At 37.9% G+C, this 15,086-nt stretch overlaps 1 protein-coding gene across 3 annotated transcripts in view; it reads left to right on the top strand.

Annotated features, from left to right (window-relative positions):
• TENM2 (teneurin transmembrane protein 2) overlaps window positions 1-15,086 on the top strand; it is a 600,599-nt gene that overhangs the window by 320,178 nt on the left and 265,335 nt on the right. For all 3 annotated transcript variants that reach the window (XM_009285708.1, XM_009285709.2, XM_009285710.1), the window contains one exon: window positions 12,285-12,494. In XM_009285708.1, coding sequence (XP_009283983.1) covers window positions 12,285-12,494 — 210 coding nt within the window. The remainder of the gene's footprint in view (window positions 1-12,284; window positions 12,495-15,086) is intronic.

Genomic DNA, 15,086 nt, shown 5'->3' with positions numbered 1-15,086 from the left:
GAACAGAGCCCGTTTGTTTTCAGGGGAAGAACATGTATCTTTATTCCCTCGTTCTGGCAAATTGAACTGTAACTATAATGAGAAGACTTCTTACTTTTTTAACGTATCTAATCTTGTGCTTGCAAATGCCTTTTAATCAGGTTACAGGTTTTCTTAGTACTGCAGAGTGAAGCTCCCTTTTCTGTATAGTAGTCTTTCATGTCCGTGATTTCTTTTCATTGAAAGGAAATTTATCTTTTTAATTTCCTGTACTGTTCTCCCAGAGTGCCATTAATTATGGCGATAAACAGCAGTGCTAAAATAGTTAATGGTCAGATACCTGTTGTGTTGCAGTCTGCCACTTAGGCTTTGTTTTGGCTAAATCTTTTCACATAAAGTGAAATTTGACATAAAACTCACTCAAGAAATCAACATTTTTCAGCTTTCATGTAAGGAAAGTGAGCAGATTCCAGTGTTCATTTAAGATGTCGCTCACAAACAGTAGATGATATTGTCCTTGCTTCCATAATTTATATTCTGTTTCTTTATTTGAGTCTACTTCCCAGACTCTGAACTGGAAATCAACTTCACAATATTTCAAACCTTTTTCAATACTGGGAGTGAACAAAATTTTATCTGCACTTAAATTGCTCATTTGCAAGTGGTTTGGTAGTTTTGTCCATAGTCCTGTATGTAGATACTTTCTCTATTCCATGTCTTCTTCAGGGAATAGTCAGCTCTACCAGAAGACATCAGAGAGATTTTTAAAGGGCTAAGTAGGGCTAGCTCCGTATTAGTGATGGTATTTCATTTCCCCCTTTGATATTGAACTGCAGTTTAGCTCCAAGCTGTAGTTCTAGATCTGAGCGCATTGGACCATCCTGGATTGAATGAACAGCAGCAGTCTGGTATTCCGGTCAGGAAAAGACTGCTGTTGGGGGAGCTGCTCTCTGTGCAAAAGCTTTTTAGGACTCTAGGGTGAAATCCTGGCTGTGTTGAAGGCAAAAATACAATTTGTATTGACTTACATGGAGCTGAGATTCCGCTGTGGTTTGCTATTAAACGGTGGAATGTTCATCCTTGAAGCAGGATCTGTTGCGGGGCCCGATAACTTCTTGTCAGGCAACACAAATGTTCAGTGCAAAAAATCGTAACAGTCTTAAACATTTGTAGCACTCATTGAATGTTTAAGAAAAAAAGATGTTTAGCTGCCTGAAGATGCAGTAAGACACAGGGAAGTTAAATGCTTACGCGCTTTTGTGCTTTGGAAAATCCTGCCAGTGACATACATGACTGAAAAGTCAAGCCTTTAGTTTCCTTGTACACCCAAAACTCCTGCTAATGTCAATACGGGTTGTGTAAGAAAAGCAAGATTGGATCTTGAGACAAGAAACCAGATAAAGCAAGAAAAAAGTAAATATCAAGATTATATGTAAATGTAAGTATCAGTATCAAGAGTAATGGAAGATTAATTCCCGTCATACTGATACTTTTCTTATTGCACCTTAGTATCTCCCAGCACTAAAATACAAACATCTCTAGAGTGTATCACAGCGGATGTTTAGCAGTAATTCAGAAGTGCATTCTACACGCATTTAGAAAGCAAATAGGAATACTGTATTCAAACTGTAGGTGTAACTAAGAAAAGTAGGTTTTAATAACCTGAAGCAGAATTAGCCAGAATATAGCACTGGCACTGCACTATATGATAGAGCAGATTTTAAGCATATTATTTAAATTATTTAGCCTTGTGAATTTAGATCATGTGAAGCCTTGTGTTCACTTCACATTTGTTCACCAGAAATTAGAGCTGCTTTTTTAGTAGGTTGCAAAGAGTTAACACAAACTCTCTAATCATTATCCAGCTCCCACCAATTAGTACTATCTATGAATCACTTTCACAGAGTTTGTTAAATAATTACAGGTCAGAGTTTTCTCATGTTTGTTCAAGATAGTGTTATTTTCCCCACCTATTAGTGATTCCAGGCACTTGAATCACTAAGTGTTGCAACGATCCTGGAAATAAATTTCTCTAATAGAAATAAAGCCAACATCATTCAGCGGGATATGTAGTGGCGATGGCGTGAGTTGTTGTTTAACAGTATTTAGAATTGCAATAAAATAAGGTGAAGGTAAACAGGAGGTGTTTGTATAGTGGAAACAAGTTTGCAGCACAGCATAGTCTGAACTCTCTGTCACTAGAATAAAGACCAAATCGAGTACTTGTAGATTTATCTAAGGAGGTGGATTTCATAAGGTGCCTGGTAATTACCTACCTAGGGCCTGATTGCAACCCTTTCATTAGTGGAATTCCCTGGCACAAATGCTTAGCTGATAAGATTGATAAATAGGAAATTTTCTTTCTTCCCAATTTTTAAAAGCTGCACATATTATTAAGGTACTATAAAGGTGGAAATGCAGTCACATATGATGATGGTTGTGAATCTTCCAGTAAGTTTTTTCTAAATACATTCCTAATCTTAGAATGTTATTTTTGTCCCACAAGGAACAGGCGGTTGATGAGTTGTTATAATTTAATGTTAGTTATAGTTAGTTCAGTAGAACCTTTTTTAGGGAAGTTAAGTTAATGCAAGTTCACGTGAGTTATGCTCATGTGGATTTGTCTGTTCTTGCTCTGATTTTACTGGCTAAATCAGAGGTACAGTACGATTAGAGAAGACATTTTGACTTTGAGTGATGGGAAAAAATCATTGAAACAAATTACTGTTTTCCAGCTATGAAGGGTATCAAACATATGCCAAGTAATCAGCTTGCTAGGGTAATAGGTTCATGAAGGAAAAGAGTTTTCTAATCTTATTCACTGATGTTTTTCCCAAGACAGCAACAGCTTTTATAAAATGAGGCTTATAACTTCTCATTACAGAATCTAATCTGCCCAAAAGACACTGAACAGCTGCAAAACCGTAACATCTTCTAGCTGTAAATTATTTTTATTATTTATCTTTGTTTAACTAAAAAAGAAAGAGGCATCAGATGATTTAACAAGACAAGAATTAAGTGACATTAGCTTTTGACAGCAGCAAATTATTCCTTTACATACTGAATAGGTTTAGATAATTTTTAAGTCATGACTGTCTACTTATTTTTAATATCCAAATTCCATAACTGATATATTTTGTGGATGGATTGCTTAGGAAAATTAATTTAACTTTAACGCTGAAAGTCAGAAGAGAAGTGATTGGTTTCCAAGTTAGTCTTATTCTTCTGCATAGGTTTTAGTAATGATAGTATCTTGCATTGGTACAGTGATTTTCATATTCAAGAATTACACGTGTGCAGTAGTTCAGGAAATACAGAGGTCAAATGGTTTAAGGAAGATAAGAAAACTTGAACAAGCTTGTAGAACGCATCTGTAATAAAAAATAAAGACCAGGACTTGCTGGTTCTTCATTCGTCCCTTTTCTATTATCTACAGTTCTCAAACTGTATTCCTGGGTGTGCAGTAAATGGTTCTACTTCAGAGGAGAGGGAAGAGGAACATATTAAATATGAATATATTTTAACATTGGATTTTTTCCTTTTCTTTGTAACAGAAACTGGTTGCCATTTTAAAATTTTTCTTTTTTTCTATCACATGTAATACTTTATAAACAATTTCTTGTCCTGCTGGCAAAATTTAACTAGAACTACAACAATGCTAAACGAATGAGACTTTATGCATTACTGTCACGAAGAATCTGGGATTATTTTGTTTTCTTTGGGATTTTCTTGACTTATTTCCAACACCCTCTCCCCCCACCCCTCCCGTAGGATTGCTTGGAAATGAAAATATAAATTATAACATGTACCTAAGAAGAAATAGCCTTGAGTTTTAGGATAATTCTATTTAAACAACATTTTAACTTCTAGACTATTAAAATGCTATACCTACACAGGTAAGATCGTGATTTCTAGGATTATGTTTTCTAAAGAAATACACTATTTTGCTTGTACAACGTGAATTTAAGAATCTTTCCAAACTATATTTTATGCTGCATCAGATCATCCTATGTTACTGTGTTTCATATTTTCATAAAGGAGGTAGAGATTTTGGCAGGTATGTGTTAATTTCTTCAGTGCCCTTTTCCTGAGGGCTTTGGTCCCCTTAGAGTTGATTTTGCTTTTTGATGTTTCACAGAAAGGCTCTAGGAAACATGGGGGTGGTTGAGAGAAGAGTTAGTTCCATTGCCTGCTTGAGAGGGGAGAAAATGGATGTTGCTTGCGCTAAGTTTGGCTCCAGTATTGTCTTTGGAGATCTTGCCAACATAAATGCTTTCACTCACCCTGAATGCAACAGGAGTTCATGTGTGGATGCTGTGATGGAGCTGTGCCTCAGCAACCCTGACGCTCGGCTCCTGCTGCTCTGGGGAACTGCAACACGAGCCTTTCAACATTTCAGCCACCTTGAAATGAAAAACCCACCAAAAAAAAATAAAGGAAGAAAGGTCTTAGGGCTTCAGGGGCCCAAGTGAGGTCCTTCTGAAGGAACGTAGCTCCAGGCAGCCCCAGGGAGCAGAGTGGACAGTAGCCAACCCGTCACACATGCAGTCCGCAAGGATGTAGTTGTAGACATAGACATCTCACTCCACAAATGGCTTCACTGTTTCTTACTTGGCAGAGCAGAATCTACAAAGTGTTGGTGAAAACAGCATAACCAGGCTCTCTGTGTGCGCCGTGCAGGGCTCTGCCATTCTGCTCTCAGAGGAGCTACTGACCAAAGATACAAATCTTCCTTATACATTGATAGAAGTTGCCTTTGGGGGCATATTCTTGCCTGTACCGTAGTTACATAATTATTATTTTTTTATTATCTTCACTCTGTTCATGCTGTTGCTCGGATTTTATGCTTTTTTTGCATAACAAAAGTTTTGAAAAAACTAAGCAAGGCACGTAGAGTGGTGTTCATTTTGTTAAATGGGAAAGATACAAACCCATAGTACTGATTTTTCTTCTCTGGTTCATTGTTATGTAAATCACAGATGATGACTTACTGTGTCTAGATCTCTTTTTTGGCATTCTCTTTTAATTGTTTCAAAGCCACCTGCTATGTTTCCCCGGAATGGTATGATGGTATCAACTTCATCCTTAGCTGCTCTGACTGTCCTTTTTGATGCAGAGAAATACCTAAAAACATCAATAAACAGGTCTGTGCAGGAATATCAGCCCCGTGCTTTTTTCTCCTTTAACTCTTGTGAAATAGACCCTGTGAAAAGACTCTTCTCAGCTTGGCTGGTTTTGTTCATTTGTCGCTTTTGGAGAGATAGGAGCTTTGGAAGTACTGGAAGTACCTTTCTTCAGTGATAACTCTCTATCATCCAAATCCTGATTTATATCTTTCTTTTTTGCTGTTTGAAGCTTGTTTGCCTTAGGGAAAAAAAAAAACCAAAAACACAACAGGAGTTTAGGCAACAGAAAGCAACTTGATGCTGAGGAAAATGATCACAAATTGTCAGATTTCTTTCCCTCTTTTTCTCGCGTACTTCAGTTTGGGCTTTTGTTTTGTCTTGTCAACTTGAAGTGCAGCCTGATGAACAAAGGGTTAACTGAGTCCTCTTTACAGATAAATTAGCATTGCTACTTGCCAATGAGGTAACTGTTAGGTGGTGTGTCTTGTCTGTCTCCTGAGAGCTGGCAGTACAGGCTGCTTAGCTCTGGCGGAAAATGACTTTCTCCCCTGAGAAAAGCTTTGCCTGGTGGGGCTCCAGGCTGGCCCCCGGTGCGCTGAAGTACAAATGCCGTTTTAGCTACGAAAATAGTAGATGCTGTTACTATACAGAAAATGGGTGATTTTTCCTGTTGTCAGTTAGCTGTAGTAATTTCATCAAATCCAAAATATTTATATTCCTTATGCCAGTTATGACAATATATATTTAAGTTATTAAATATGAGACTGCTTCAGAGTGCCCAGCCCATTGGCAAGATGTGCTTTGCAGAAATATTTGAAGGACAGGTTTTCTTCTTGCAGAAAGCAATTATTCTGGGGAGGAATAGGAAAGTCTGCTGAATGTGCTATACCTCAGGAAAGTTTTACCTTCATCAGCCGCCTGCTTAATTTATAGTGCTTTGCACTGCAGAAACTTGCATCTTACATTATCTAGTTGTTTCCTGGCACATTTAGCAACGTTTCTCACTCTTTAAAATGAACTTAATATTGCTGACAGTGTAGATGCTTCGGTTAGGCTGACTTGGAAATGTAGTGAGAATGCCTGTGCTGCAGGGGGAGGAGGGCAGGGTGTGTGTTACCCCTGACAGCAGGGTCCTGGCTATGTTCCTTGTATTGATTCCGTTTGGCTTTCCAGCTCTGTTTCCTGAAGCAAGGGAGAAAAGGAGGGGGGATATCTGATCCTTCTCTTTTATCACCTGTAGGTAATGTCCAGCCAATGCCATTACTAGATAGCCTTCCTTGTATAATCTTAGTAAATATGAGCAACACAGCAACTGCTGCTAATGATACTGTCCATCATTTAAGTCACTAACATACTTTTATGGGATTACTTTATATAGGGTTCTATACTTTGTATTGGTGTAACATGAATATCAGCTTCAATCAGTAAATGTCAAAATCTTAATTGCCATTTAAGTGTTCTACAGCTTCTGTTATGATGCCATCAGTTATGTAGAAACAACTCATCTCCTTTCACTTTTTACTTCCCTAGCTTCCTGCATTAATACTTGAATGCTACTACATCTTCCAAACAGTTGTTTTAATACGAACAGTTATCTTAAAGTTTCCCTTCTTTCTGCAATTTAATGTGTCGAGGATTGCACAGTGAGTTTCTGGCTTGCATATATCTTTTCTATTTGAGTCCTGGTCCTTATGACCAGAGCTGTAGAACAAACACGTAAGTGACTTTATTGATAGTAATACATGTGACTAACTGAAGTTATTACAGATCATTTATGTTTATTTTGTGCATGAATAGCAGGTAGTCTAACTTAGAGAAGTACAAAATAGTTATAACCGCTTGTTTATGAAGATTACCAGCTGTTTAAAGCTATTGAAACTGGATTTTGCTTATAAAAGCCTCTACACATAGGAAGATGCCTTCATAAATGTAATTTATCACTGAAGATATGCTGTTTAGGTATATGAAATCCTCAGTGTGACATGCTGAAAATGCATGGGGTTGAACAATCTACACAGATTTTTTTGTTACACAGGTGCTAACCTTAGAAGTGATATTCTCCTGGTGGGAAGAGCTTGAGAATTCCATTGCAAGTCTAATAAGCTTTGAGATCTGTATTTACCACCTCTGGGATTCAGATCTTTTCTAACAAAATAAGTTTTTATATTGAAGTGGATAACTTAGGAGTGTGGGATGGCAAAAAAACAAGTTGTGATCTCCCCCCTGACAAAGTTAGTGGCAAAATGGCTATTTAAAGCGTCTGGATTGATCCCTTAGACCTCTTAAAATAATCTTTTTTTGATACTATGTGTATCTATCTAAATGTGTGTGGGTAAATTTATTTAAATATATAAATATTTATATAAACATAAATACAATTATGTTTCTTATATGTTGTTAGGCAGTAATACTATACTATAGTACAGTTAGCTGAAAGGTTACTTAACAACTCTTCAAGACGTACTTTTGTAAATGCATATTTACACAGTGACTCCTCATGCATCAAAATTCTTAATTTCTGGTTGGTTTTGTTGTGATTTTTCCCTGCTTCCTGTCATGCACCACGGTGGAAGGTAGAGGCCAGGGTTTTACACACACATAGGCTTTATTCACCCACAAAACTCCATAGGTCCTTTGCAGGAGGAGGAAGAAGGGGGAGTATGGAGAGCATATTGCAAGAATCCTTCAGTAACTGATAAGCAGCCTGCTTTTCTTCTTTGGTTGTGTCTTTTATTTATGTATATTAACGCTAGGAGCGATTGCAGGCAGTCCTTCCCACCCCCGCCCCGATGATGGGTTTTGGTCTTTTAGGATAACAGCAACCACAGTATCTCTTTCCCAAATGTGTTATTGTGATTAAGATGAACAGAACTCTTCTTAGCTGTCTTGTGAATGTCTGGTCTTGAGACAGTCTGCTCTGTCACTCCGTTGCCACATTATACCATGACCACACACGGCAGGTTCACACCGGTAAGCTTGTGCCTTATTCAACCTCTGTCTGGCTGTGAAGCTGTCCTTAACAAGGAGAATAAAGGAATTCCTCACACCTATGTCTAACCTGCATACCCAGCTTTTGTGGATGTCTTCCTGAAGATGGTTGTGGAGCTGTGGCATCATTACTACAAGCGTGGCACGATTTTTTAATGTTGATTCTATGGCAGATTTTAAGCCTTTAGGGACTTAAACTGTAGCAGTAATTGAGGAATGGTTTCATAAAAGTTCCTGGGCTGATGAAGACAGATGTGAATCTGTTAAAAAGAAAAAATGGAAATAATAAGTCTATGCTGTCTGCTATACAATCTTAGGGGAAAAAAGGGAATATAAGTGATAAGAGGGTAAAAAGGCCCTTGCAGAATGAGGTGCCATGTGGCATGGAAGCCCAAAGCTACCCCAAATCAGAATTGCCCTCCAGAAGGAGAGTTATCGAGTTTTTTCCTTCACTCTAAGTAGTAAGATAAGATAAATGACAGGAGAATGTAATGAGGGGAAAATAAAAAAAGGAGAAGGTTTTTTTGTTCCTGTCTGCTGCTTTTTTTGAAAAATGCTTTACAAATACTGTATTCAGTGTCTGTATGAGTATTTGCAGGAGCATATGCGGTATGAACATGCATATGAACAGATGTTTGAAGAAAAACTAATATTAACTTTTAGTATTGAAATTGTAATGTATCAGCTTTTAGACTTTGGTTTCCCTTTCTAGCATTTGTATCTGGTTTATGTTTCTTTGGGTATGGAACATAATTCCATTATTGCTGTCAATAGAAATAAGTATGTATTACATAGGGTTTGTGTCAATGCACAACTAGATAAAAATTTTATTCATAGAAGCTTTATCATATTAATATATGAAGAGTAGGCACAAATTGTATGAACTCCTGTTTACATTATGCATTTAACTGTTGAAAACAGTGTAATAGAATACTGATGTTACCATACATCACAGTGTATTTTATGATACTGTAGGGTATTGCAAGTCCCATTGTGAAGTGATGGAAATTTAGAATCATTTCAAGAGGTGGGGAGTTTCAAAATACAACTGTTAAGGTATCTGAAGGCACGTGAATGGGTCTGACAAGAAGCTCAGGTTTAGAAAACCTGTAAAGCTTAGTCTGTTATTTTAAATGGTACAATAATACATTGAACTTATTTGACCAAGATACTAGTATTCAACAGTATGAATCGAACCCATTATTTCTAACTTAAGAGTATATAGTAACAAATAAATTGCATTTATCGTGCTCTTTATAGCCTAACTGCATGCATTCAATTCTCTTCGGTAGTTTCACAACCATTCTCTCAACTGTGGTACTGCAGATAGTTACCCTTTAGAATCATTTCCTAAGGCAACAAAGCTATAATAGTATCTCTTTCTGTTCCTCTTCAGTAATTTTTCAACTCACTTTCCACCAAATTTTACAAAAGGTTGCGTGTCTTAAGATATTCCCGTGTGTTTCGGGGAGCGGGGATGGAGAGCCATACAGAGAGAAGACGCTCTACTAGAGCCCCACTACGGTAGAGTGAAGGCTGTAGTGAGAGTTTAATAACGTTTAGTAGATGCCAAAAATCAACTTGATAGAAAGATCAAGAATGCCCCAACCACAAGAAAAGTTTTAATCAAATTTGGCAGCTTATTAGGAAATCTAACCACAGGACAGATTGGCAATAGGTTCTGTGGGTCACGGACATCGATGTTTTTCAGTTAACGTGCTTATGGACAAATCTTCCTCAAGAGCCAACTTCCCGCCAAAATAATGCAACGTTTTAACAAACAACTTGATACCTTCTGTTTCCTCTAAGCTACAAACAGAGCTGTGGTAATTAGGCATTTTACCTTACAGCCAGATATTTGGGCTGTGTTATTTCATGAAGGTAACAATGTGATTAGCAAAAGAATTCTTATTTTTTTTCATTTGTCGCAATGTATTCTGCAAAAACATACCTAAATTGCTCTGAAATTCCAGATGTAGTTTACACAGAAGGCAAAATCTTTTTCCCTTCATCTCATCACCTCACACGTCCAACATTTTTATAATACAGTAATATTTCCATATGATACAGTAAATGCAGATTTTGAATATATAAGCTGCTTCTTTTAGCTTCATAATGTTGAAGCAGAGCCAGAATATGTGAAAATTAAATGCACACAAGGGGCACAGTGTCACATTCCTGTCTGAGGTGTGTCAAACCTCAGCCTCTCTGCTTGTTTCCAACACATTGCAAAGAAATAATTAGAAACTGGTTTTGTTCAATCACTTCCCTGCAATGTTTAGGATATTCACTGTAGTATTTCATAAGAATAGCATAATCATGAATAATGATAGTAATTATTCCTGTCATCAATATTAGAATTATTTCCTCATAAATGCAAGTCCACAATGACAATATTCAATGCATATTGAATTTTCTCTAGCATAAAAGACAGTAGATGTGGGTTACTATGGAGTAGCTTAAACCCATTTCTGCCATATGATAACTTGGTCATTTAGTCTTATCACCATTTTATCCAGTTCTAAAAATATAATCAAAAATAAGCATAATGGTCACTTGCCTACCTCGAGTTATTTATTTTATTTTAAACTTTTTGAAGGTAAGAAAGTAGTTCATGCTATTTGCTGGTACCATGCAATGAAAGTTTTTTTCAGTTTCTGTGGGTACCTTTGGTTGATTGCTGCTCCCCAAATATAATTTATATGTGATGGCCGGAATTTTTTCATTTTCATTTTCTTTTTTTTTCCCTCCTTTGGAATTTGATGTGTGACTATAGAAGATTACCTAATGGTATAAACCTTAGTGTAATTCGTGTAAAGTGAGGGGTTCTTGATTCCACAAATGAAGATGCAACTAATGAGAAAGCCAGTGTGTATTTGCTCTGCTACTGTTTCTTTAAGAATGATGGAAATAAGGATGCACCATTTTATGTTGTTTTGCTGTGGTTTAACATTTGTAGCTACCATGCAGCACATCTCTCTCTGCCTCACAGACTCTGGCAGTATCGCAGAGGTCATATTTTCCTATGTATAAATTATTCATGAACAATTTCTCCAATGCACTAGACAAACTTGCAGAGATCAGAACGCGTGTTTCTCTTCTTCCTCTCATCCCTACAACTGGTCATATTCTAATAGGCAATGCAAGAAAACCCCCAAAACCTGTCTTCATCTGTGTGCATTTGATGGAATGGATTGATATGAAGTTATGAGAGGGAAGTTCACAAAAGCAGAGAATAAATAAGTATGAATGGGTTTTTTTGTTGACTTGATACCACTAGTTTATTTGACCGAAAATATGTCGTTACAGTGGGTTGAGGTGTATCGTACACATTAAGGATGGGGTTTCAGAGTTGAAATTAATCTCTCTGGTGAGCTAGGCAGGAAATTGTCCCGACAGCACCGGTGCAGAAAGAAATGAGAGGGAAAGGACAGGAAAGCTTGGAGTTTCCAACCCATATTCCAGTTTAGCCCATCTCTACAAATGGAATAATTCCCTTTCGGTCCTGCCGTCGCCTATGCTTCCTGTCACATCCGTCAGTGGGGTTTGGAAAGATCTGCAACAATACAGGAGGAACCTTAGCTTGGAGGTAGCCTTCATATGGTGCTTGTTACATGCCTCTCATAGATTCCTGTACTGGAGCAATTTCCCTGTGAAAAAACCCACAAAAATTAGAACACCACCATTAGTTTAAGAGATGATTACAGACATGTGTTGTAATTCCAGGAATCAACTCATTATAGTCCCTTTTCTCATTGGTCTTACTTAGCCAAAAAAACTATTTCTGTGAAAATTCTTCTGGTAAAATATGTAGCTGATGCGTTTTGCAGCATCTGAGAACGCAGCTTGGGGCCTTTCAGCGTTTGGCTGCTGTGTGTGTCAGTGCCCACGCAGAACGGACTGCTTCTGATCCAGTGGTGTGCAGTTGCTCTCATTCACCCAGCATCTGTTCACCTGATGAGTTACAAGCTGATGCTGTGGAGAGACTTTTGGAACGAGTTCACAACATAGCCGCTCACAATGCCTTGAATATGATACAAAGGGACAAGTTCGTACCAGCGGAGAGATTTTGTGGCTCTGCGCAGCAGTAATCGTATGTGACGATGGACAGTTACAGTGCAATTACTTGGCTGTTTGTTTTTTTTCATTACATTCATTGCTGATCTTTGATCCCTGTGTCCTCTTTCCCAGGTCGTCCCATTCCACCTACATCCTCGTCTAGCCTTCTCCCATCTGCTCAGCTGCCCAGTTCTCATAATCCTCCACCAGTTAGCTGCCAGATGCCATTGCTAGACAGCAACACGTCCCATCAAATCATGGACACCAATCCTGATGAGGAGTTCTCTCCTAATTCATATCTGCTAAGAGCGTGTTCAGGGCCACAGCAGGCTTCCAGCAGTGGTAAGAAAATTGCAAACATATGGAGTTTGTTTGTGACATGTTTGTGCCGGTTTCATGCATTTTTTTGCAAATGTGTTCTTACATCACCACAAAATTGAGAGCGTATATGGAAATGAGGCAAACAAAAATCTTACTGCTTTCTTTCAAGGAAACTTTTTGGGAAACACCATACATCATATATGTTTTTTCCTTCGTTTTAATGTAGAGAGCTTTTTCGTTTTAGGAGTGTTACAAGTAGTGTAAAAAATATTACTGAATTCTTGTCATCAGAGGGATTTATTTTTGAAAGTAGGTTTCCTGCTCCTTGATGCATCTTGTAACAGAGAGGTGTACACACAATGGTTCTTTGTTCTGCACAGGCTAGTCCAATATTTCATGTAGGTGATGAGGTTCTGTATCTAAAAATGTGTGTTGCTTCTGCCATTCTATGTCCGTTCTTGTTTCAGAATCTGTCTGATTCTATACTCCCAGTGTCACATTTAACTAAGATACTGCTATTTTTCAGTAAATTAATTCTTGTCTTTCAGGCCACTGTTTTAAAACATTTGCAACGCTGCTATCAGTCATATAATCTGCAGTGCTTAGGGTTTTCTTTCCTTTTTTTTTTTTTTTTTAATTTTTATTAACAGATGCTGACTTTTCACTTTGACAGCCAAAAATTGAGAAATGAAGATGCAATCCCTTTTTAGAAATAGAGGCAAACCAAAAGAAGGCTATTATAGCTCCTTATGTTTTGCTTTTTGAACATATGTATCTATTGTGCGGGTCCCATCTATTTAACTAAACACTGTAAGTTTATATCTTATATGCAGTTTCTGATCTGCTCAAGGTCGCTCTTTCCTGTGACAATACAGATCTGAACAGTATTGGAGATAAGTATGTAGTGTGGAACTGTTGGCCTTTTTGGGTGCATACAGTAGACTTGAACGATGGCCTTTAAACAGTGGCTGGTGGTGCGTGGTGGGAGGATGTGACAATGAGTAGAAGTTGAAACCTAAGATCCAGAGTCGATATAAAGTAAAACTTTTTCCCTAAGCGTTGGATTGGAACAGGTTGCACAGAAAGCCTGTGCAGTCTCTGTCCTTGGAGGTTTTCAAGAACAGGTTGGTTAAAATCCTGAGCTACTTGGTCTGACCTCAGAGCTGCCCTTGCTTGGCAGGAGGCTGGACTAGGGACCTCCTGGGGTTCCTTTTATCCTGACTTATCCTTTAACGCTACGATCCGTTCAGATATGTTAAAATATAATTACACAAATAATAATTCAGAGATTGAGCATGCTTCCTTGAGGTACTTGAAGTTTAAGGGTGGAAAATATGATACCAGTTTTGAGGTTTTTGGGGTTTTTTTAAGAGGTTCAGGGGGATCTGGGGAGCTTTAGACCTCAAAATCTATAATGGGCAACTCAGTAGAAACAATAGAAATGGAGGGGGGGAAAAGTGGATATGATCTATCTTTGATGAATCAGTACAGCTTCTGTAAAGGGTAGTCCTGCCTTAGAAACATTTAAGAGTTCTTTGATGGGGTCAGCCATTTCCGAATAAGGGTGATCTAGTTGATGAAGGGCCTTGGTATTTTCAAAAGGGTCTCAGCAAAATCTGTTACTAAGTGCTTTTAAGGAAACTAAACTAACATAGGGTAAGAGGGAAGATTCCTGCATGGTAAGTAGTTATTTGAAAGACAGTAAGCAGAAGCTGGAGCTCCCCAATAAATTTTCATGGGACATGAAGATACCTGGAGAAGATGGTGAGCTGTGGGGTAAGAAAGGTAGCTGATGGCAGGGTGCTGAGGACGAGGTCATACTGTAAAGCATCACAAAAGGAACTTGTGAGACCAAGTAACAAGGCAATAAAACGTCAGAGGAAATTCAGGGCAGAGAAACGTAAAGTGATATTCATGGAGAAAACAGCGCTGGTTCACTGGTTAGTGATGGACCATTACCAATCAGGAGTGGGTCGTTGGGGGCGTGCATGCTTCATCTCGGAGCTCAGGAACAGGTGAATGTTGAGAGCTGAAGAAAGAAATAAAGACCAAAAGAGAGAACATTGTCTAAAAGATGTGGTGGATCAAACAGTTTACAGGGGTTTAAAAGGGAATCGGAGAAGTAAATGGGAGAGAGATGCAATGAGGGTTGCTAAGTGGAAGAAAATCAAGGTCAGGGAATGTGAACCGAAAAAAGAGACTTGGAGGATACTTGAATACTTGGTACTTGGTATTTATAGCCGCCGTTGGAGACTGAGTGAGCCAGCATGGCTTTTCTTATGAAGCCAAATGAAGGAAGTTGCAGTAAAACAACATCTGAAAATTTCATGGAACAGCTCTTTATGTTTCATTTTAAATAATAGTCATTGTTTCTTTATATCCTTAAAAGCTTTGTGTTTCACACTTGTTACTGTGGACTAACCCAAGGAACCTTTTTGGCATGCTCAGATATGCTTTGATTTGCTTATGAATGGCTGATTTGTTCATTCTACATTTAACCATTTTTTTTTCCCCCAAATATTCCATTTCCTTCTTTAATAAGTAGTCATATAATATATAATGACTTTTAATTTTCAGGGTATAAGAAATAGCTTTTTTTTTTTTTTTTTTTAA

This window comes from Aptenodytes forsteri, unplaced genomic scaffold (genome assembly GCF_000699145.1).
Source record: "Aptenodytes forsteri isolate BGI_AS27 unplaced genomic scaffold, ASM69914v1 Scaffold54, whole genome shotgun sequence".
NCBI lineage: Eukaryota > Metazoa > Chordata > Aves > Sphenisciformes > Spheniscidae > Aptenodytes > Aptenodytes forsteri.
Note: the sequence above shows the minus strand (reverse complement) of the source record. Positions and strands in the feature narration are given on the sequence as shown.